Source organism: Anomaloglossus baeobatrachus, chromosome 11 (assembly GCF_048569485.1).
Source record: "Anomaloglossus baeobatrachus isolate aAnoBae1 chromosome 11, aAnoBae1.hap1, whole genome shotgun sequence".
Taxonomy (NCBI): domain Eukaryota; kingdom Metazoa; phylum Chordata; class Amphibia; order Anura; family Aromobatidae; genus Anomaloglossus; species Anomaloglossus baeobatrachus.
Window position 1 is genome coordinate 38,205,165 of NC_134363.1, and position 22,751 is coordinate 38,227,915.

The following is a 22,751-nucleotide window of genomic DNA, read 5'->3' on the forward strand; positions in this document are numbered from 1 at the left end:
AGTACCAAGCCACGGCTGATATCAGTTGATGGGGCATCTCCGGAACTGAGCATTTCCAGCTGCCTGCTACTGGGTGAGGTTCCAGGTGTGGGGCCCTGGCTGATCAGACATTGATGACCTATCCTAAAGGCTACTTTACACACTGCGATATCAGTCCCGATATCGCTAGTCTGGGTACTTGCCCCCATCGCTGCCCGTGCCGCACAACATCGCCCAGACCCGTCACACATACTTACCTGCCCGGCGACGTCGCTGTGACCGGCGAACCGCCTCCTTTCTAAGGGGGCGGTCCGTGCGGCGTCACAGCGACGTCATGGAGCGGCCGCCCAATAGCAGCGGAGGGGCGGAGCTGAGCGGGACGTAACATCCCGCCCACCTCCTTCCTACCGCATAGCGGCCGGGAGGCAGGTAAGGAGAGGTTCCTCGTTCCTGCGGCGTCACACATAGCGATGTGTGCTGCCGCAGGAGCGTCAAACTACATCGTTACTGCTGCAGTAACGATAATCGAGAATGGACCCCCATGTCACCGATGAGCGATTTTGCACGTTTTTGCAACGATGCAAAATCACTCATCGGTGTCACACGCAGCAACATCGCTAATGCGGCCGGATGTGCTTCACAAATTCCGTGACCCCAACGACTCCGCATTAGCGATGTCGCAGCGTGTAAAGCCCCCTTTAGTCTTCTTTTGGGCTGAAGATGGGGCAGCTCCGGAACTGAGCTTTTCTGACTGCCTGCTGCCACCGCCGGCACCAAGAACAGGTGATCTCTGGGGGTTTCGGACCCCGACCGATCAGACATTGATGACAAATCCTATGGACAGGCCATCAATGTAAAAGTAGTGGACAACCTTAATAGTATTAGTCTTCTTTTGGGCTGAAGATGGTGCAGCTCCAGAACTGAGCATTTCCAACTGAGCATTTCCAACTGCCTGCATTTCCAACTGCCTGCATTTCCAACTGAGCATTTCCAATTGCCTGCTGCTGCAGATACTGGGGACAGCTGATTGGCGAGGTTGCGGGGTGTCAAACCTCTGTCGATTAGACATTGATGACCTATTCTAAAGATAAGCCATCAATGTAAAAGTAGTGGACAACCTCTTTAATACCATTAGTCTTCTTTTATGCTTAAGAAGGGTCAGCTCTGGAACTGAGCATTTCCAACTGAGCATTTCCAACTGCCTGCATTTCCAACTGAGCATTTCCAACTGCCTGCATTTCCAACTGAGCATTTCCAACTGCCTGCTGCTGCCGCCGATACTGGGGACAGCTGACTGGCGGGTGTGCGGGGTGTCGGACCATTGCCGATCACACATTGTTGACCTATCCTGAGAATAGCCCATCAATGTAAATGGAGTGGTTAAGGACCCATTATAGTTGAGGGCCCTTTTTTACACTTTGTTTTGGGTCCCACAAGCTTATACCCATGTAGAGGCAATTATATAGCAAAGTCTCATAGGACATCCAATAAATACACTATCATGGTGGCATAACCCCCTTCCCTCAAAAAAGGCCCCAAAATAAATTCTATGTGCATGGTACAAGAGGGCAGGGTGGAATTAAAATTCTTACACGGATTATTATTATTCCGGCTCTTTAATATTGGAAGCTTTTATTTTTAAGTCTACGGGATTTTGTTGGGTTTTTGACAATCCTGCCCCACCCCCGCCCCCTTCAATAGCAATTTTTTCCTTTACACAGTCTTATTTTTGGCTTCCATCCCTAAATTTTTAATTAGTCGCATACCCTAATAATCTCAGGGCGATGTTTATTTTCTTTTCAGCATGATACGACATGGAATTTAGGAAGACGCTTTTCAATTTATTCCAGGGTAATAGAAGTAAGCAGCTGCCGGATGATTGAAAAATCACAAACGAAGCTCAGAAAGCAGAAAAACGGTTCAGTAGGAGCAAGACGTCCACAAATCCAGCTCTTGGGGAATAGCCCGCCGAATGTGCAAACCCCTCCGAACACCCAGCTGTGAGGGCGTGATTACTGTGCATGTATTAGACCATTTCCCTTAATGGCAGCTGCAAGGGAAATGTAGCATCATAATATTTCTTAGGGGAGAAATTCACCATGGTGTTCCCCTCCCCCCTCTGTTTGTGTTTTTTTTAGTCTCTTATTTTTTTTGTCTTGTATTTGTTAAGATTTTTGCATCAAATTCTTCAAAATAGAACATTTGGTTCATCATTTTTATTGCAAAATAATAACACTTTTATTTTTGTTTTTAACTCTTTTTTTTTGGAGACTTTTTACTACAATATCCTAAAATTTGTGCCCCCAAAAAAATTCAGGCATAAATAATATCACTCATTGTTACGGGTAACAGACAGTCCTGTGGTGTCCGGCTATAGAAGGTCACAGTGTTTGGCTGCGCAAACTTCTTCTTGGCCTTCTATTATTTCTGCTTGGTTTTCTTCCCTTTCCCTTTAGGACCCTGCTGAGTTCTCCAGCATTTCCACTGCTTTTCATCAGCACTTGCCTTGTGGCTTTATATACCTTCACTTCCCAATATTCGGTGCTAGCGATAGTTTATATATCCTTTGTAAGTCTTCAGTGCAAGCAGTCAGCTTGCATACATCTGGAGAATCTTTGTGGTTGTTGCAGTTCCTGTCCTGGAGTTATCATCAGCACTTGTCTGGTGGCTTTATATACCCTCCTTCCTATTACTCGGTGCTGGTGATAGCTCACATACCCTTTGGAAGTCTTCAGTGCAAGCAGTCAGCTTGCATACATCTGGAGAATCTATGTGGTTGTTGCAGTTCCTGTCCCAGAGTTATCTGGAGATAGGTTGTCCATTCATTTCCCCCTGTTTGCTATCACTGTGTCTTCTTTAGTGCTTAGTAGGGATGACTAAGCACTCATTCCTTCCGCTCCCTACTGTCAAGCTGCCAGCAGGGGGAGCTGGAGCTCTGCAGGAGAAGACACAAGACGGAGCAATGCGAACCAGGAAATGGATACACAGTGTGTGCTCGTACACGGCCTCACATCACAGCTGGGGAGCCGAGCAGCGGGACGTGCGAGGAATGGTCGGGCGGGCCGGGTCAAGCACAGTATGGGCAGAAGGAGGACCGGAGGAAAGAGCAGAAGCGAGGTCGAGGTCAGGCCGAGGTCAGTACCAGAGGAAGCAACCGAGTGGGGAAGTAGGAGAGGGGACCGAGGAATGGAGGGACGACTAGGGGACAGAACACAGACAGGGCATGGGGGCACAGGAGTAGACAGATCAGAATAACACTTACAGGACCAGCAATCACAGGCTATGCAGCGCTAAGCTTATAGCCAGCGCTGGTTCACTGGAGACGACAGTTTTTAAGGCATCCAAGATCCGGAAGTGAGGCCCGGGAGAAGGCTCCGCCCCCTAGCCATGTGGACGGGGAGGCATAACCGTGACACCTACCTAGGGCTTTCTTCAGGGTCAGCCAGAGTCAGGTATCCGGCTTGGCACATAGGTGTGGACTTATCTAGGATGGTGAGGGAAGCCAGGACTCAGCAGTAGGCTTGGTCAAGGGTCACCATCTCCTCCTTCCCTACACACAGAGTTTTCCAACCCCTTGCAAGTCTTCAGTGCAAGCAAGCTTGCATACATCTGAAGAATCTTTGTTGTTGCAGTTCCTCTCCCTGAGTCATCTGGAGATAAGTTGTCCGTTCACTTCTCCCTGTTTGTCATCCCTGTGTGCTCTTTAGAGCTTAGAGGGGTTGACTAAGTGCTCATCCCATCAGCTCCCTACCTAGGGCCTGCTTCAGGGTCAACCAGGGTTAGGTCTCCTGCTCGGCACATGAAACCTATCTAGGGTGGTGAGGGAAGGCAGGGCTCAGAGGTAGGCTTTGTCAGGGATCAACATCTCCTCGTTCCCTAGACAAAGGGTATCCCAACCCTTTCGCTTGTCACCTCTTTGTACCTACGGTGACACTCGGTGGGGGACATTGGAGTACAATTTTGAAAAAATAGAGAAAGGAAAATGCAAACGCCATAATGAATCAGGCCCATAGTGCTATATGTAAATGTAATGTAACATACACACCACACACGGCTTTGCTATATGATACACATACAAACTTTGCACACATACTGTATTCATACATACACATATATTGCACACATATATTTTATACACAATACATACACACTGTAAATACAATGCTTTTGCCTTTATTACAATCCAGAGCTGCATTCATAATTCTGCTCGTGATTACTGGAAATAAGTGCACCTTTATGACACCTAACTCAGATCCCTTTACTGCTGAGACAATTAGTTTTCCTGCCTTAGATGTCTATATATTGCCTGTTATAACCACAAAAAACGGGCTAAAAAAAATAATGTTGGAAGATTTCAGCTCTGAAGAAATGGTGCATGACCAAAAGATCCAATGGAAGAGAATAAATGAATTATGGAAATTTTTCCCTTAGTGTTTGATTTCCTGACAGCATATGACAAATATAATCCCCCCAACACTGTATGTACAGTATATGTCACTCTAGGTATGTGGAAGTACCACGCATATGGCGACAGGAAAGGGAAGCGAAACCCTGTGTCTAGGGAAGGGGGAGATGGTGACCCCTGACCAAACCTTCCGCTGGCCCCTGGCTCCCCTGACCACCCTTAATAGGTTCTGCATCTATGCGCCGAGCAAGATACCTTACCCTGAATGACCCCAGAACTGGGATCTAGGTAGGGAACAGATGGGATGAGCACTTAGTCAACCCCACTAAGCTCTAAAGAAGACACAGGGAGCACTCTATCAGCAGCAAAGACCAAGGGGGGAATGAAAGTGCTGACAATTAACAGCTGAAAGGTGAGGAAATCCGCAGGGTCCTACAGGGAAAGGGATAAACCCCAAGCAGAGAAGAATAGAATGTCAGGGAGCAGTTTGTGTGGCCAAACACTGCGACATTCTACGGTCGGATGCCACACCATGACACACTGATGACATTATGGGGACCACCACCGTCCTAAGATTATTGTTGTGCTTTTTGCAATGGCTTGCTCCTCTCAATTCATTAAAATAGATATCCTAAAATTTACATCTATGGGGAAGATTGATGAGCTGGTTGACGTCTGAACACACTTGTAGGGATTTTCCATGGAGAATAGTATCATAGTTTCAGTGTTATATATATTTACTCCGTTTCTCACTGACATTCATAGATTTACCAGTGCCAGTCATTCCCAACAGGCAAGAATAAATTGATATATAAGTGGATGTAGCATATCAAACTTTCCGGGGGCATTGCTGAAAAAACAGGGGAAAACTGAAGGATGCTCTGTGCTACGAATGTGTAACGCTCACGGCCGATGTAGGGGCAACAAATGGGATTAATGGACTCCCTGGACCACAAGAGGGACCTGGGCTTGCCCTTTAGTGGGAGGGGCTCAACTAGGCACCCACCGCGAGGCAGACGCCAGGTGCCACTCCCAGGGCAGTGACCGAGACTGTAGCAGTGGACTCCGAGGACAGGTGACGGACACAGGTATAGACACATACAAGCTGGGTGACTTGAGGCAGGATGGACAGGTCGGTACGGACAGGAATGGTGGGCATGGCAGGGATAGACAGGTATGGTGGGCATGGCAGGTATAGACAGGTATGGTGGGCATGTCAGGGATAGACAGGTATGGTGGGCACGGCAGGGATAGACAGGTATGGTGGGCACGGCAGGGATAGACAGGTATGGTGGGCATGTCAGGGATAGACAGGTATGGTGGGCACGGCAGGGATAGACAGGTATGGTGGGCACGGCAGGGATAGACAAGTATGGTGGGCACGGCAGGGATAGACAGGTATGGTGGGCACGGCAGGGATAGACAGGTATGGTGGGCACGGCAGGGATAGACAGGTATGGTGGGCACGGCAGGGATAGACAGGTATGGTGGGCACAGCAGGGATAGACAGGTATGGTGGGCACGGCAGGGATAGACAGGTATGGGAAGGCAGGTACTGGAGACAGACACAGGGCAATAGGGCAGGAGCACAAGACCTGACAACTAGCTAGGTAGCAGACTGGAGACTGACTAACTAGAGGCATTGCGCAGGGACCTCCCCTAATGGGAGGATGCCTTAAATACACTGTTCCTCTCAGCCATAGGCTGACAGGTATTTCCTGGAAATAACACCGCAGCCCTTTAAGAGGAGGGTCACTGTGCGCGAGCGCATCTTAGGTGCCCTCCCAGGAGCCCTGGGGAAGGAGGCAGCAGCATGTGTGAATGGCTGGGGGAGTGCGGGGGAGGACATGATCTGGCTGGGGCGGGGAGTAAGTCGAGACGCCGGCGATACAAAAAGAATAAATGAGTATGTAGTAAGTTCATTAATTAATACTGTGGCCAAAAAACTGAGTTATATCTTGTGTAGAACCTCAGGGGCGGTGCTTAACCTATGCCCCACCCCCTCAAATTCTATTATATGTATAACACAGATACCATATTTGTTGCTAATGGAAATTAGCCCCCGAAACAGTAAAAAGTCATGAACATTACCTGGACGCAACAACGAAAATAAATCATGAGATCTTACAAGCATTTTAGGGGTCTGACCAGTGTAATGACCATAGAGAAATACATTATATACATATAGGCCAGACAGAAGCAGGCCAAGACCAGTGTAACAGTTTAAAGCCCACTGAGATCTGTTGCCCCCCCAAGACATGCTGGAAAAACAGCTTCAAACAGCAGGATAGTGGAAATCATTTACATAATTTGGAAATAAAAAATAAAAAAAATCAGGTAAAAAAATGAACAAAATCATATGCATAAGAAGAAAAAACCTGCAACAAATAAGGGTAACTGACTGAGGTCTGTGGTGGGCAATGCAGAAACGGCCATCCACCACTTAAGGCAACATTAGGTAGGGTAGTATACCCAATAACAGACCTTTGTAAGTGAACCTTCAAATGATCTTCAAATAAAAAACAAATAAAAAATAGGAATAAAACCCAAAATAGAATAATGCATCCCCCAAAAAAATCTGATTGGGAATTTGTGGGATCTTGATGCGTAATCTCTTATATATTGAGTCTTTGCATTTTCTTTTATTTTTCTGTTGCAACTCTATTTCAAGTGCCAAAAGTCATGAAATCATGAATCCACAGGTTGGAGATGTCCCGGTCAACCTTAAGATGGTGCCGACCATGGATGAGCAGAAGAGGAGAGTCCTCCTTGGTCTTTGCTTGTTAACACTGGGAAAATATAGAAAGGGAAACAACATTAGAAGGGCGCCAAACAAAAAACATAAAAGGAATACATGATGGATGGTGAACCGACCTCTGCAGCTGGGCCTCCTCCTCCTCCTCCTCCTCCGCGAGAACTCAATAACCCATGTTGTTCATTTCGTTTCTCTGATTTTAACTCAACGGCAAGTTCAGCTGAAGCTGGGTCCTGAGATCTGTAAGAGAAGAGTAGGTAGACAAACTCATTATAAAAAGGACATCTCTCAAAACTTTTCAAAAAGTTGATGCTAAGATTCATTGTGTTGAGATCTAGAGAAGACCAAAAAGATTCCTGCATCTAGACCGGACTCCGTGCCGTAGGCTCTTACATCTACTATGAATCACTAGGTCATGACTAGGCCTCATGCTGAGCCATGACGTTGTAGGCCTAGTAAAAGAAAGAGATGCCCAGGAAACTGAGCTGAAGATTCTGGCAAAGGAAGTTAAGACTGTCTTGGAGGACCACATTAGACCCTGGACCAGGGCAGCGTGAGATTCCTGTGTCTAGACTTGTCTCCGTGCCTCTGGGCTCTTACATCAACTACACATCACTATGTCATCACTAAGTCTCATGCTGAGCCATGACGTTGCGAGGCCTAATAAAAGCAAGAAGCACCCAAGATGCCGAGCAAATGAAGTGAAGACTGCCCTGGAGGACCAGATTAGACCCTAGACCAGGAAAGCATGAGATTCCTGTGTCTAGACTGGTCTCCGTACTATAGGCTCTTACATCAACTACGCATTACTAGGCCTCATGCTGAGCCATGACATTGCGGGGCCTAGTAAAAGCAAGAAGCATCCAAGATTGAATTTATTGATTTATACCAGGATGGGGGATCATACATACAAGGATGAGGACATACATACTAGGATGGGGATCATATATACCAGGATGGGTAACATATATACTAGGATGAAGACATATATACCAGGATAGACCCAAGATGAAGATCATATATACCAGGATGGCGATCATATATACCAGGATGTGCCCAGGATGTGTATCATATATACTAAGATGGGGATCATGTATATCAGGATGTGCCCAGGATAGTGATCATATATACCAGGATGAAGACATATATACCAGGATGGGGATCATATATACCAGCATAAGGACATATATACCAGAATAGGGATCATATATACCAGGATGGGGATCATAAATACCAGGATGGGGGATATATATACCTGGAAGAGGCTCAGGATGGGGGACATATATACCTGGATGGGGGACATACTGTATATACCAGGATGGGGATCATATATACCAGGATGGGGAATATATATACTTGGAAGAAGCTCAGGATGGGGGACATATATACCTGGATGGGGGACATACTGTATATATCAGGATGGGGATCATATATACCAGGATGGGGGATATATATACCTGGAAGAGGCTCAGGATGGGGGACATATATACCTGGATGGGGGATATATATACTTGGAAGAGGCTCAGGATGGGGGACATATATACCTGGATGGGGGACATACTGTATATATCAGGATGGGGATCATATATACCAAGATGGGGGATATATATACCTGGAAGAGGCTCAGGATGGGGGACATATATACCTGGATGGGGGGCATACTGTATATACCAGGATGGGGATCATATATACTAAGATGGGGGATATATATATATATATATATATATACACCAGGATGGGGATCATATATACCAGGATGGGGGATATATATATACCTGGAAGAGGTCAGGATGGGGGACATATATAACAGGATGGGGATCATATATACCAGGATGGGGGATATATATATACCTGGAAGAGGTCAGGATGGGGGACATATATGCCAGGAGGGGGACATATATGCCAGGATGGGGGATATATATATATATATATATATGTATATATATATATATATATATATATATATATATATATATATATATATATATATATCTGGAAAGGGCTAAGGATGGGGAATATCAATATAGAATTGGGGGACATTATGCCCATAAGAGTGTCACCAGAAGATTCCCCCATAACAGTGCGCCATGACCACATTTTTTCCTTATTTTTTTTTCTATTTTCCCCCTTTAAAAGCTAGGTGCCTCTTATGGACAGGTGCGTCTTATAGTCCTAAAAATAAGTAATTCTATCCATACAGTAAATGGACATGATAGTTCCTATTGATGGATAGTTGAGCTATTACAGATTCTTCTCATTATTTAAGAGAAGGCACTTAAATCCCAAAAATGAAATTTTAGGAGCACAATATGGCTCCGTATTGGAGAACCTCTCGACATACGGGGCTTTCTTGACTTGTTGATATAGTCATTTTGCATTGTCTTAATGCCTGAAGACTTCTGCAGCTTGACGGACAAATGCCCGAGATCGCCGCCTCTACGAGTTTCCTGAAAGGATGTTTAAAAAAAAAATATCGAACAAACAATATTTGACAGGACTGAACTCTACGAGGAAGCAGAGAACACGGCGAGATTGCACTTTTCTTTATATACAAAGTGGAGGCAATGTGTTAATCTCTGATTAGTCATCGGCTGGAAGCTCTCACGGAGCGGACTACGAGACAGAAAAACGCAAAAATACAATATCTGGCACGTCTTAAAGGGTAAATCCACTGCGCTGTGTATATTCCATGAGGATTTGTTTATGTCCACTCTCTCTGCAAAAGATATTTTTGGCTCAGGGAAGGGGGGGGGGTGAAACAATTGCATTTCCATAGTTTCATGTAATGGCAACGAAAATAAACTAAGCTGACGCTGGCGCTAAATATATGATTTAGACTAATAATCATCAGACAAAAAAGACTGGTCAGCTGACGACACAGATCCCAAAAACACATGTGGTAGAGGGCAAAAAATGGAGCATGCCTCGCCCCAAATACTAAATAAACTAATAAAACTGTTTAAACAGTTATATAGACGACTTCACTTCTATAAAATCCAGACAGCAGTATACATTGTAGTGAGAATGTGCATTCTAAGGCAAATCCGGATGCTTTGGTGCACCCTTGGCATGGCCATGGGTTCATTGCATGATTATAGCCTTCAATTCTGCATTTTAGCAATCCCCCTGATTGCCTTAACTCGATCTGCATCTGTCACGGTTGTGTCATGAGTGGCTTCTGGCAATAGAAGGTCACCACATTTGGCTGTGCAAAATGCTCCCTGACTATCTATTGTTGCTGGTAGATTTCTTGCTGCATTTTCATCTCTTCCCCTTTAGGACCCAGCACAGCTCTCCTTCCATCCAGCTGCTGATTATCAGTATTCTCCATGTGCTTAAATACTCTGATCTTCCCTGGACTGGTGCAGGTGATATTATGCTTGTACTCACTTGTACTCATCTGTGGTATCATTACTGAACTTCTACCTGAGTCATTTGTGGATAATTCATTCAATCTCTGGTTGCAAGTAGGTGGCTTGTACTCATCTGTGGTATCATTGCTGAACTTCTACCTGAGTCATCTGTGGATAATTCATTCAAGCTCTGGTTGCAAGCAGGAGTCTTGTACTCATCTGTGGTATCATTGCTAAACTTCTACCGGAGTCATCTGTGGATAATTCATTCAAGCTCTGGTTGCAAGCAGGTGGCTTGTTCTCATCTGTGGTATCATTGCTGAAACTTTGCTGAACTTCTACCTATGTTATCTATGGATAACTAGTTCATGAATTTTCCCCCTGTGTGCCCTCCTTGTGTCTTCTCTAGTGTTTAGTGGGGTTGACGAAGAGCTCATCCCATCCACTCCCTACTTGGGGCCCAGCACTGGGATACTTAGGATCAGGTATCCAGCTTGGCGCATAGGTGTGGAACCTATCTAGGGTGGTGAGGGACTCCAGGGACCAGCACTAGGGATACCTAGGGTCAGGTATCCAGCTCAGCGCATAGGTGTGGAACCTATCTAGGGTGGTGAGGGACCCCAGGGACCAGCACTAGGGATACCTAGGGTCAGGTATCCAGCTCAGCGCATAGGTGTGGAACCTATCTAGGGTGGTGAGGGACCCCAGGGACCAGCAGTAGGTTTGGTCAGGGGTCACCATCTCCCATCTTCCCTAGACACAGGGTTTCCCTTCCATTCCCTTTCGCCGTTAGCTTGGTACTTCCCCTTACCTAGCATGACAGCATTTTTGCAAAGGAGCTGCAAATATAAGACGTTCCACACCATCTCTATCTCTTTGCAGCCATTAATTCACTCGATATTTAGGTATATCAGTGTAGCAAGCGACAGCTGCAGACAGGAGCCGAAGATCAGGGAATCCGCACCTACACTGTGTTCTCCTTGTGGACATCCTGAAGTGTCAGTGCGCACTCGTCGCAGATTGATTTCAGGCAGTGCTCGCTCTGGGAAACCAATGGTGGCAATAAGGATTAAGGGGATTGTTAAAAATGCTAATTAGGGGGGTGATGGTGCATTGAGCCCTTGGCTCAATGGGTCTAAGTCCCCTATGTAAATGTTGACTGACTCCCTATTTAGGCTAAAGATGTAAGCAGCAAACAATCTGTGGGCTCTTTGTCAATGCCGGGATACCCTAGTTGTCTGAGCTAATATTCTACATTGATGCAATAAATAACAGAAGGGATGAAGGAGGATGAAGGTACAGTTTTCTCTCTCTGTGAGTGTGTGCTGTGAGAGGGGAGGAGGAGCAGCAGCGAAGAGACATGTGGCTACAGCACTGTCACCACAACAAGGTATGAAAAAAGACCTCCAAAACACTTTAAAATCACAATATCTATAATATATGTAACAGAGATCTTCAATTGACTAAAGAAGAAACTAATTTTCCAAACTTTTTTAGAGGGAATGCACCAAAAATAAATTAGTTTTTCTTCGCGGTATAGAATAACAGGAAATCATATTCTCTACGGGATGTAATTCCTTCGTGTCAAACACTAACTTAGACTTCCTGACTTTTGAACTTGACAGCATTAAGCGATAGCTGGTAAGACTCCGGGGGATATCTAAGGTCATTGTCCTCAGAAATTCTGAAAACTAAAATTTGCATAGGAATAGCTGGAGGGTTTGGCAGTGTAACATCCTCTAATTATGGTCACTTTATACCTGTGTACATTAAAACATTGACAGCTAAGATAGGATAAAGATGAGATCCACCAGCTTCACACACCTGTAACATCCCGAGTGGTTGTCACAGCCCCGCCCCCGAGGAGCACAAAATAGAATTTTCAAAGGTTCTGTAATATTTAAAGAGGTTTTGACCATTCTTTTTTTTCTTTGTTTTAGCAAACGCTATCTCTGAAAATTTTTTCTTAGATCGCTATGGTTTTGGCAGTGTAATAACCTCTAATTATGGTCACTTTCTTCTTGTGTATATTAAAACATTGACAGCTGAGATAGGATAAAGATGAGAGCCACCAGCTTCACACATCTGTAACATTATAAGTGGTTGTCACAGCTCCGCCCCTGAGGAGCACTAAATAGAATTTTCAAAGGTTTTGTAATATTTAAAGAGGTTGTAACCTTTCTGATTTTTTTTTTTTGCTGTAGTAAACACCATCTCTGGAGAATGTTTCTTATATCTCTATGGTTTTGGCACTGTAATAAACTCTAATTATGGTCACTTTCTGCCTGTGTAAATTAAAACATTGACAGTTGAGATAGGATAAAGATGAGATCCAGCAGCTTCACACACCAATCCCGTTATGACTGGTTGTCACAGCTCCGCCCATGAGGAACACTAAATAGCATTTTCAAAGGTTCTGTAATATTTAAAGAGGTTGTAACCTTTCTGATTTTTTTTTTTGCTGTAGTAAACACCATCTCTGGAGAATTTTGTTTAGATCTCTATGGGCTTGGCACTGTAATAAACCCTAATTATGGTCACTTTATGGCTGTGTACATTAAAACATTGACAACTGTGACAGGATAAAGATGAGATCCAACAACTTCACACATCTGTAACATTACAAGTGGTCGTTACAGCTCCGCCCCCGAGGAGCACTAAATAGCATTTTTAAGGGTTCCGTAATATTTAAATAGGTTTTGACCCTTCTGACTTTTTTTTTGTTTTAGCAAACACCATCTCTAGAGCGTTTTTCTTAGATCTCTGTGTTATCTTAACTAATATCCAGTATAAAACCTATAAAAATAGGTTTAACTGTACTGGTAAAGGATGACTGTTGATCATATAGTCAATTATGATCCATTATCAATAACCTTGTTGGCCTTTACATATTTCTATAAATGCACTGTCTGCACCTGATTGTATAATTACGATCATTATGGAGATGGTTGGAGCAGTAAGAGCTGTTCTGTAGGGACTGGATCGTTGCCAGGCCGGTGTGCACTAAGGAAAATTAATTCCTGGTAAATTACAATAGCAAACTGCTACATCTGTATGGATCAGATGACATGGCAAAATCCTGATTATTTGTAGAAAGTCATAGGGTGGTACGAAGCGATTTGCAGGACCTGGTCCAGCGGCCATGTCAGCAATCTATGGGCACTGGACAGGAGCTCTAAGAGCCACCTGACGGCATCCACGGTTAATTAAAGGTTGCGCCACAATTGCCAAGAGGTGGAAGGTGGTCCAATGGCCACAGATTAGTGACTTGACAGATGGACCGGTTCCTACAAATCAATTCAACTATCTCAAGAAGAGAACCACTAGCTCCTACAACAAGGTAGACCTGACCAATGTCAACGTGGTCCATTCTGGAGCTGAAGGGCCCTCTTCACGAGCCCCACTCGTGCTATATTTCAATACCTCTCAATGATGTATCGAGGGCCTAAAAGTTACCCTACACAATATTGTTGACGCCGCCGCCAATGTTGGCAAGACCTGACCATCTAGTAGGTATGGGAGTGTCCCAACTTCCACCTTATGGTAGATGTCAAGGTAAAGTAGGATCGGGCTGTTGGATTTCAACATGCCTGATCTTTTTGTTTTTAAGGTCTCTGCCAGTGGTGTCTTCATGGACCAAGTTGATCGGTAAGAATGGCTACCTATATGTATGGTGATATCCCAACTATATAACAACATGTATGGTGGCAACCCAACTACGGAAAGAATGGCTTCCTATATAATGTGTATGACGGTATCCCAACTACAGTAAAAATGCCTTCCTATATAATACGTATGGTGGTATCCCAACTATGGTAAGAATGGCTACCTATATAATGTGTATGGTGGTATGCCAACTCCAGTAAGAATGGCTACCTATATAATATGCATGGCGGAAACAACTCCAGTAAGAATGGCTACCTATATGATATGTATGGTGGTATCCCAACTACGGTAAGAATGGTAGCAATCCATCTACGGAAAGAATGGCTTCTTATATAATGTGTATGGTGGTATTCCAACTACAGTAAGAATGGCTACCTATATAATATAGATGGCTGTATCCCAACTATAGTAAGAATGGCTGCCTGTATAACATGTATGGCAATAACCCAACTACGGTAAGAATGGCTACCTATATAATATGGATGTGGGTAACCCAACTACAGTAAGAATGGCTACCTATATAATATGTACGGTGGTATCCCAACTACAGAAAGAATGGCTACCTATATAATATGGATGTGGGTACCCCAACTACGGTAAGAATGGCTACCTATATAATATGTATGGCGGTATCCCAACTACAGTAAGAATGGCAACCTATAATATGTATGGCAGTAACCCAACTACGGCAAGAATGGCTTCCTATATAATATGTGTGGCGGTATCCCAACTACGGTAAGAATGGCTACCTATGTAATATGTATGTCGGTAACCCAACTACGGTCAGAATGGCTACCTATATAATTTAGATGGCTGTATCCCAACTATAGTAAGAATGGCTACCTGTATAACATGTATGGCGATAACCCAACTACGGTAAGAATGGCTACCTATATAATATGTATGGTGGTATCCCAACTACGGAAAGAATGGCAACCTATATAATATGGATGTGGGTAACCCAACTACGGTAAGAATGGCTACCTATATGATATGTACGGTGGTATCCCAACTACAGAAAGAATGGCTACCTATAATATGTATGGCGGTAACCCAACTACGGCAAGAATGGCTACCTATATAATATGGATGTGTGTAACCCAACTACGGTAAGAATGGCTACCTATATAATATGTATGGCGGTATCCCAACTACGGCAAGAATGGCTACCTATAATATGTATGGCGGTAACCCAACTACGGTAAGAATGGCTTCCTATATAATATGTATGGCGGTATCCCAACTACGGTAAGAATGGCTACCTATGTAATATGTATGTCGGTAACCCAACTACGGTCACAATGGCTACCTATATAATTTGTATGGCGGTATCCCAACTATTCACACTGGTAAAAGAAGGATCAGACTGTTGAATTTCAACATGCCCCATCCCTTTCTTCTTAAGGAAGGTGCTTCTACTGTGGCTAGATGCACACTCAGATGAGCTGGTCGTGCATGTGTTGGATGAAATAGTTGGATGGCCGGCCTCAGAAAGTGAGTGTTCCCCTTTAATAGTATTTTGGTGACCATGTAGAAGGCACAGTCCATATCAACCTCTACATCCAGCCTGAAATGACAACTATGTGTAGCCGTTCTCAAGCACCGGCCTTATCGAAAGCTTCTCGCATTCCTCTGTGTGTGGAAATCTCTTTCACTCTTTCAACAGTGGCACTTCAGTCTACACGCTCTTTGAAGTCTGGAGATGGTTTCTGTATTGTGGAGGTATGCTTTTATGATAAATCAAACTAGATACACTGGGCCAAGGATTTTTTTTTCAGATTCAGACACAATATCACTTTCCCGCACCCAAGGGAGGCGTCCGGTACAAGATTTATACTCTCCATAATATCGAAACATGGATTCACAACTAGCGCCCAAACAGGAACTCAAAAAAGTATCGTCAATATATCGTAATCATAATATTTGATAATAACGGGACCCTAAATCCCCCTCCCCCATACACATTGGATGAAAGTTTGATTTTGGCACGACTGGTTGACCATGTGAATTTAACAAAAAAGACCGGCACTTAGATTGGTAAAAATGTCAGCCATTCTACACGGTCTAGCCGGCTGTCACTTACTGCAGATCGGAGATCAAGACGGCAACTTCTATGGAAAGCCTTCATCAGGCACTCTATCTGTCAACCACCTTAGATGCTATGGGTTCTAGTGAACCAGGCATCTAAGCGGTCAGTGAAAATTCAGCTATAAATTACAACTGATCACTGGGGATCAAAGCAGCAGGAATCCGCATTTTGAGCAATTTTTTGTGCCCAAAGTGGACAAACCCTTTAAACCTAATTTGTATTATAGAATAGACAGCTGATAATTACTATCACATATATAGGTGGATCATCTAAAGATAAACATAAAACAACAAGCAAAGAATTGAGATGACTGGACCCGTGGAAGTTCGGGTTCGCCGGGTTCAGCTGGACTTTAAATAAAAGTTTGGTTCGGGACCCGGACTTGACTCGGCCAAACCCCATATCAGTCAGTAGAGACCCCGAACTTGTGTGCTGTAAAATGGTCATTGCGCTAGGGAAAGCAAAATGGTGACAATTGCTTTGAAAACAAATAGGATAGGGAATAGTAGGAAAAGAAAACTAAGTGGGCTCCCACCTATTTTTGATAATCAGCGCGGGTAAAGCAGCAGCTGAGGGCTGCAACTCTCAGCTGTCAACTTTACCTTGGCAGGTTGCCAAAAATAAAGGGAATGCCACATGTTTTTTAAAAAAATATTTAAATAAATAATTAAAAAAAAATGGCATGGGCTCCTTCTACCAGACAGTCAAAATAAAGCTGGCAGCTTCTGGGGCAGTTGCAGGCTGCTATTTTTAGGCTGGGAAGGACCAAATAACCATGGACCATCCCAGCCTGATAATGTCAGAATGTAAAACGTGGGAGCACTATTTAAAGTACATACAGAAAACAATCAAAAGCTTGGTTTGGGACCTGGACTTGACCCTAGAACTCGAACCCCATATAAGTCAGTACAGACCCCAAACTTGTGCGCTGTAAAATGGTCATAGGGCTAGGGAAAGCCAAATGGGGACAATTGCTCTGCAAACAAATAGGATAGGGCATAAATTGAAAAACAAAATTAAGTGGGCTCCCACCTATTTTTATAATTAGTGCGGGTAAAGCAGCGGCTGCAGGCTACAACCCTCAGCTGTCAGCTGTACCTTTGCCAGTGACCAAAAATAAAGGGGATCCCATGCTGTGTTTTTTAAAGAAAAATGAAATAAATAATTTTAAAAAATGGGCTCCTCCCTATTTTTGATAACCAGCTGAGGTAAATCAAACAGCTTCTGTGGCGGCTGGGGGCTGCTATTTTTAGACTGGGAAGGGCCAAATAACCATGGACTATCCTAGCCTGATAATGCTAGAATGTAACACGTGGGGAGCACTATTTAAAGTACGTACAGAAAGCATCAGATGTGGGCAGGGGAAGGGAATACAATAAATAATAGTGTGAGATTTACTAATATATGGATTAGTTCCGCTTTGTGTATATCATTCCTTTTATATTATACAGTATAAAAATAATATGGCAAAAAGGTGCAACATGTCAAGAAATGGGTTATATATTTAATAAGAGTACATACCAAAATAGGAGAAACAATACGACCATCCTGGCCCCCCTGGGTTACTTTTTGCAACTTTTTCCCACATGGTTTTTGTACTGTCTAATGTATAGGGAATGATGTACACATAGAGGGACTAATCTATATATTAGTAACTCTCACAACACTATTATTTTTTTTGTATTCCCTTACCCCCTCCTACGTCTGATGGTTTCTGTATAAATAGTGCACCCCACATTTTACATTTTGCTATGTCTATTTATTTTCTAACCATTAATATATTTTTATCCTAATATACCTTTTAATTATGTATTTAAGTAAAAATATTTATTTTATATGAACGCTCCTTCAGGTGTTTTCTTCTCTACTTGTTGTCTTTTATTATACAAGTACTAGTCTGCACTGCAGATGATCCAAGAACTCCAGGAAAATATTGGAAATATGGTTTATTCTCTACGCATTTCGCAGCTTAGACAGCTTCATCAGTGGAACCACAATAATAGATAAGCTCCTGATGAAGCTGGCTAAGCTGCGAAACACAGAAAATAAACCATATTTCCAATATTTACTTGGATTTTTTGGATCCTCTGCAGCAGAGACTAATACTCCGATTCCTCCACTACACTGTCTTCATGACAGGTTTCCCAGTAGCTGTCCCATCTGATATCCTCAGATGTGAGTTTAAACAACCCAAATAAGACAGCAATTCCTATCTTTCATTAAATGCTAGCCACCACATAAGACTCTATTGCGCTGTGTTTCCCCTTTCTTACTTTTTGCAAAAGGCATGCTTGCCAACTGTCCCCATTTAGTCCGTGAATCATTGTATAGGTAGGGCTTAGAAAATTAATTATCAAAGTGGGGATTTTGGGACACTTCCCTAAGTTACTGGAGGTGGGGCATAAATGTTGGTAATTATCAAAAAGAATGTGTACACTTACATTTATTCACCATGAAAAAAGGGTCAAAATTTCCACAAAAAAGTACAGTTTGTAAGTAATAATATTAAATATGTCCCGTCACTTGCCGTAAATATGTGATTTTCCTCTGGTGTTAAAGCCGCTGTTCTCCTGAATCCGGCGATGTTTTTCTTGTGTTCCTGGGCCTCTCCGTTCCTGAGATATAACCTCCTCGTCACTGTAGTCTTTTTAGACAAGTGGGAGTGATCTTCAACTGATCTTTGTAGGCGTTTTCTTTGAATTCCACACCCAGTTGGCTAAAACAACTAGATTAAATTTAAAAGAAGATGAAGCCATATCTCAGGAATGCAGAGGCGCAGGAACAAAAGAAAAACAGCGCCGGTTTCAGGAGAACAGCGGCTTTTAGACCAGGTTAAAAAATAAATACATTTTTATATCAAGTGAATCATCCTCTTTTATAAACATACAGGACAAAAATCATATTTTTTACCATAACTGAGATTTTACAGTATATTTAGCTACTGTAAAAGCCGCTGCTCTCCTGAGTCCAGCGATGTTTTTCTTGTGTTCTTGCGCCTCTCTGTTCCTGAGATATGGCCTCCTCTTGACTGCAAGTCTTTTTAAACAAGTGGGAGTGTCCTCAACAGTATTGTGTAGGCATTTCCTTTGAAGACCACACCCAGTTGGCTAAAACAACTACATTAAATTGAAAAGAAGATGAGGTCATATCTCAGGAATGCAGAGGCGCAGGAACAAAAGAAAAACAGCATCAGATTCAGAAGAACAGCGGCTTTTAGACCAGGTTAAAAAATAATTACATTTTTATATCAAGTGAATCGTCATCCTTCATAAATACGCAGCACAGTGATCCCATTTTTTAACCATATCTCATATTTTACAGTATATTTAGCTACTGGCATGACAGAGACGGGTGAACACGGACTGGAGTCTAATCTGGGATTTGTATTCCATAAAAGACAATTACTCTAAAACCTCAAAGAAGAAAAAAAAAAAAGCTCATGCTCGTTGGGATTGTGGCTTTTTTTAAGCAGATGGGCCGGGGAATTTTAGCTTTAGGCGGGGTGATGCCACATCTTAAGTGTTCTGTGGTTCATAAGGATAAATTAGCTAAAGTTCGTTAGAAGCAGAACGTTTTTCCCTGGGAAAAACATGCACAAAAATGAGGATGCCTTTCCGAAATAGAAAAGCCTAGCCGCAGATATAAATATCACAGTCGTCGCTTCAAAAATAACCGTCTCTGATTCCCCCGTCAAATCTTTTACCAGGTCTATGAATAGTTATAGAAAATCCAACAACATTCAGAATGCACCATGAAACAGAACATCCATCTAGTCCGATTGTCCAAGAGGAGCAACTGAGGGGCAACATACCGCACCAGTATCCTTACATGATCTAAGAGCAAATTTGGGGGCTCTTCAATCACCTATTTACACCCATTCTGATAAATATTGTCATTTAAAAAGATTTGTTAAAATCACCTCTTCTTGTAAACACAGTGCCATTCCTCTGTAACTCCTCCTGGAAATGTAAATTTCCAACTGGGCAATACCATTGCTCTTGTTAATGAAGCCTCTGATGGCGGCGAGGAAAGGTGCGTTAAATCGCAGTGTTTTGACAGGGTCAACAGGCTGGGGTGGATCATGGATTCACCTGCGCCTGCGAGGCATACATGTCTGCTGTTCAAATCAGCAGACATGTGCAGGGATCATCACAAGCTCACAGCAGCAACTGGAGGTGATCTCCCCTTCATGATTTAGCACGTACCTAGGTCGTGAAAGAGTTAACGAAGTTAACTGGGCAATACCATTGCTCTTGTTAATGAAGCCTCTGATGGAGGCGAAGAAAGGTGCGTTAAATCGCAGTCTTTTGACAGCACGATTTAATGGGTCAACAGGCTGGGGTGGATCACGGATTCACCTGCGCCTGCGAGGCACACATGTCTGCTGTTCAAATCAGCAGACATGTGCAGGGATCATCACCAGCTCACAGCAGCAACTAGAGGTGATCTCCCCTTCATGATTTAGCACGTACCTAGGGCGTAAAAGAGTTAACGAAGTCAATGGCTGGAAAGGCTAAAAACGCAGGAAAAAAGAGCCCCAATTGACATGCTGGAGATTATTTTCTGCAACAAAATCTGCACCAAATCAGCAAGGAAAGGGGAAAGGGTAAAAAAAAGCAATGTGGGCAAAACACTTCAGAAATCACAGACTTTGCTAGCTTCAGGATGCAGGTATGCAGATTTGTGAAAAAAAAAAAGCATCAAAACTGCATAAAAAAACGCAAAGGAATAGGTAAAATCTGCACCAAAAAAGTTTCATTTCTGCAACAGAAAGAAACTGACAAAAAAAGCTAATAATAAACAACAAGGAAAAACGCAACGGATGAGATTGAATTGGAACCGTAAGACGCTGCGGATTTTAGGTGCAAAAAGTCTACGCTAAAATCCGCGCTAAATCCGCTAGGTGTGAATATAGCCGAAAGCTCTTGAGGATGACTTGAAATCTATATCCCCGACTGTCATTTATACCAATGGGTGGCCATAAATGAGGGGTCATTGAGTTGGGTGCTGTTCGGTGCCAGGGGGTCCCAGGGGGCCACCTCTCCACCCTCCATTACCTTAGAAAGGGGTAAAGTAGGAAATCATAGCTTTTAGCCTCTCGTGGGGTTTAGGTTACCCTGATAACGATGTCACGTGTCGGCAAAATTGACGCGGCCATTCAGCACCGACATGCCCAGTGGATGAGCGCGAGGAAGCGGAGCACACGGACGGGCAGGAAAAAGACGTCACAGCTGCGATGATATCATTTACAGTACATGATAGGAGAAAACAGATGCTCACAATTTAATTCTGGCAAATACGTCGGTGGGGAGTCACCGAGAACAGCTGTCCACGGGCAGAAAAAAAAGATAGGGATCGCTGCCAAATAGGAAGAGCGGCATCTGAGCTATCTGTGAAACTACAAGCACGATGCTGTAATTAAAGGAGAACCCCGAGAAAAGATAGGTTTAGTCTATGTATATAAAGATACACCATGTGGTCAAAAGTATGTGCCCCCCACATTACACCTCCCATTCTAAATCCATAGACGTTGATATGGAGCTGTTTCCCCCTTTGCAGTTGTTACACCTCTGCTCCACTGGGAAGGTTTCTATAGGATTTTGGAGGGGTCTGTGGGAATTTATACCCCTTTATCCCAAAGAGCATTTGTGAGGTGACAGTGATTTTGGGGGAGAGACCCGGCTCAAAATCTCCATTATCACACTGTACCACCAAACTGTACAGCGGGCACAATGCAGTCAGGGGGTAACGTTCTCCTGGAATCACCAAACCCAGACTCCTCTATCAGAGGCAGATAGAGCAGCGTGATCCCATCACTGCACAGAACACGTCTCCAGAGCCTAATGGTGGTGGCTTCACACAGCTGCATCTGATGGTCAGCATTGTGCCTGGTGATGTACGCCTGCAGCTGCTCAGTCATGAAGCTCCCAGTGGGCACAGTGTTTGTGCTGATGTTACCAAAGGAGGTGAGGGACCGGATGTTATACACTGGGGGGGGTCCGGATGTTATACACTGGGGGTGAGGGGTCAGATGTTATGCACCAGGAGTGAGGGGCCGGATGTTATACACTGGGGGTGAGGGGCCAGATGTATACACTGGGGGGGAGGGTCCGGATGTTATACACTGGGGATGAGGGGCCGGATGTTATACACTGGGGGTGAGGGGCCAGATGTTATATACTGGGGGGGTGAGGGGCCGGATGTTATACACTGGGGGTGAGGGGCCGGATGTTATACACTGGGGGTGAGGGTCCGGATGTTATACACTGGGGGTGAGGGGCCGGATGTTATACACTGGGGGTGAGGGGCCGGATGTTATACACTGGGGGTGAGGGGCTGGATGTTATACACTGGGGGAGAGGGGCCGGATGTTATACACTGGGGGTGAGGGGCTGGATGTTATACACTGGGGGGTGAGGGGCCAGATGTTATACACTGGGGGTGAGGGGCCGGATGTTATACACTGGGGGTGAGGGGCCGGATGTTATACACTGGGGGTGAGGG

The 22,751-nt window shown here is 44.0% G+C and overlaps 1 protein-coding gene across 1 annotated transcript in view; it reads right to left on the bottom strand.

Moving 5' to 3' along the window:
• Positions 1-6,517: 6,517 nt before the first annotated feature.
• The window catches only part of BCAM (basal cell adhesion molecule (Lutheran blood group)), a 105,467-nt gene continuing 89,233 nt past the window's right edge, over positions 6,518-22,751 (bottom strand). The window contains exons 15-16 of the mRNA XM_075329265.1: positions 7,259-7,379; positions 6,518-7,173 (exon numbers count right to left, since the gene is read on the bottom strand). Of these exons, the coding sequence (XP_075185380.1) occupies positions 7,168-7,173; positions 7,259-7,379 (127 nt within the window). The 3' untranslated portion in view covers positions 6,518-7,167. The remainder of the gene's footprint in view (positions 7,174-7,258; positions 7,380-22,751) is intronic.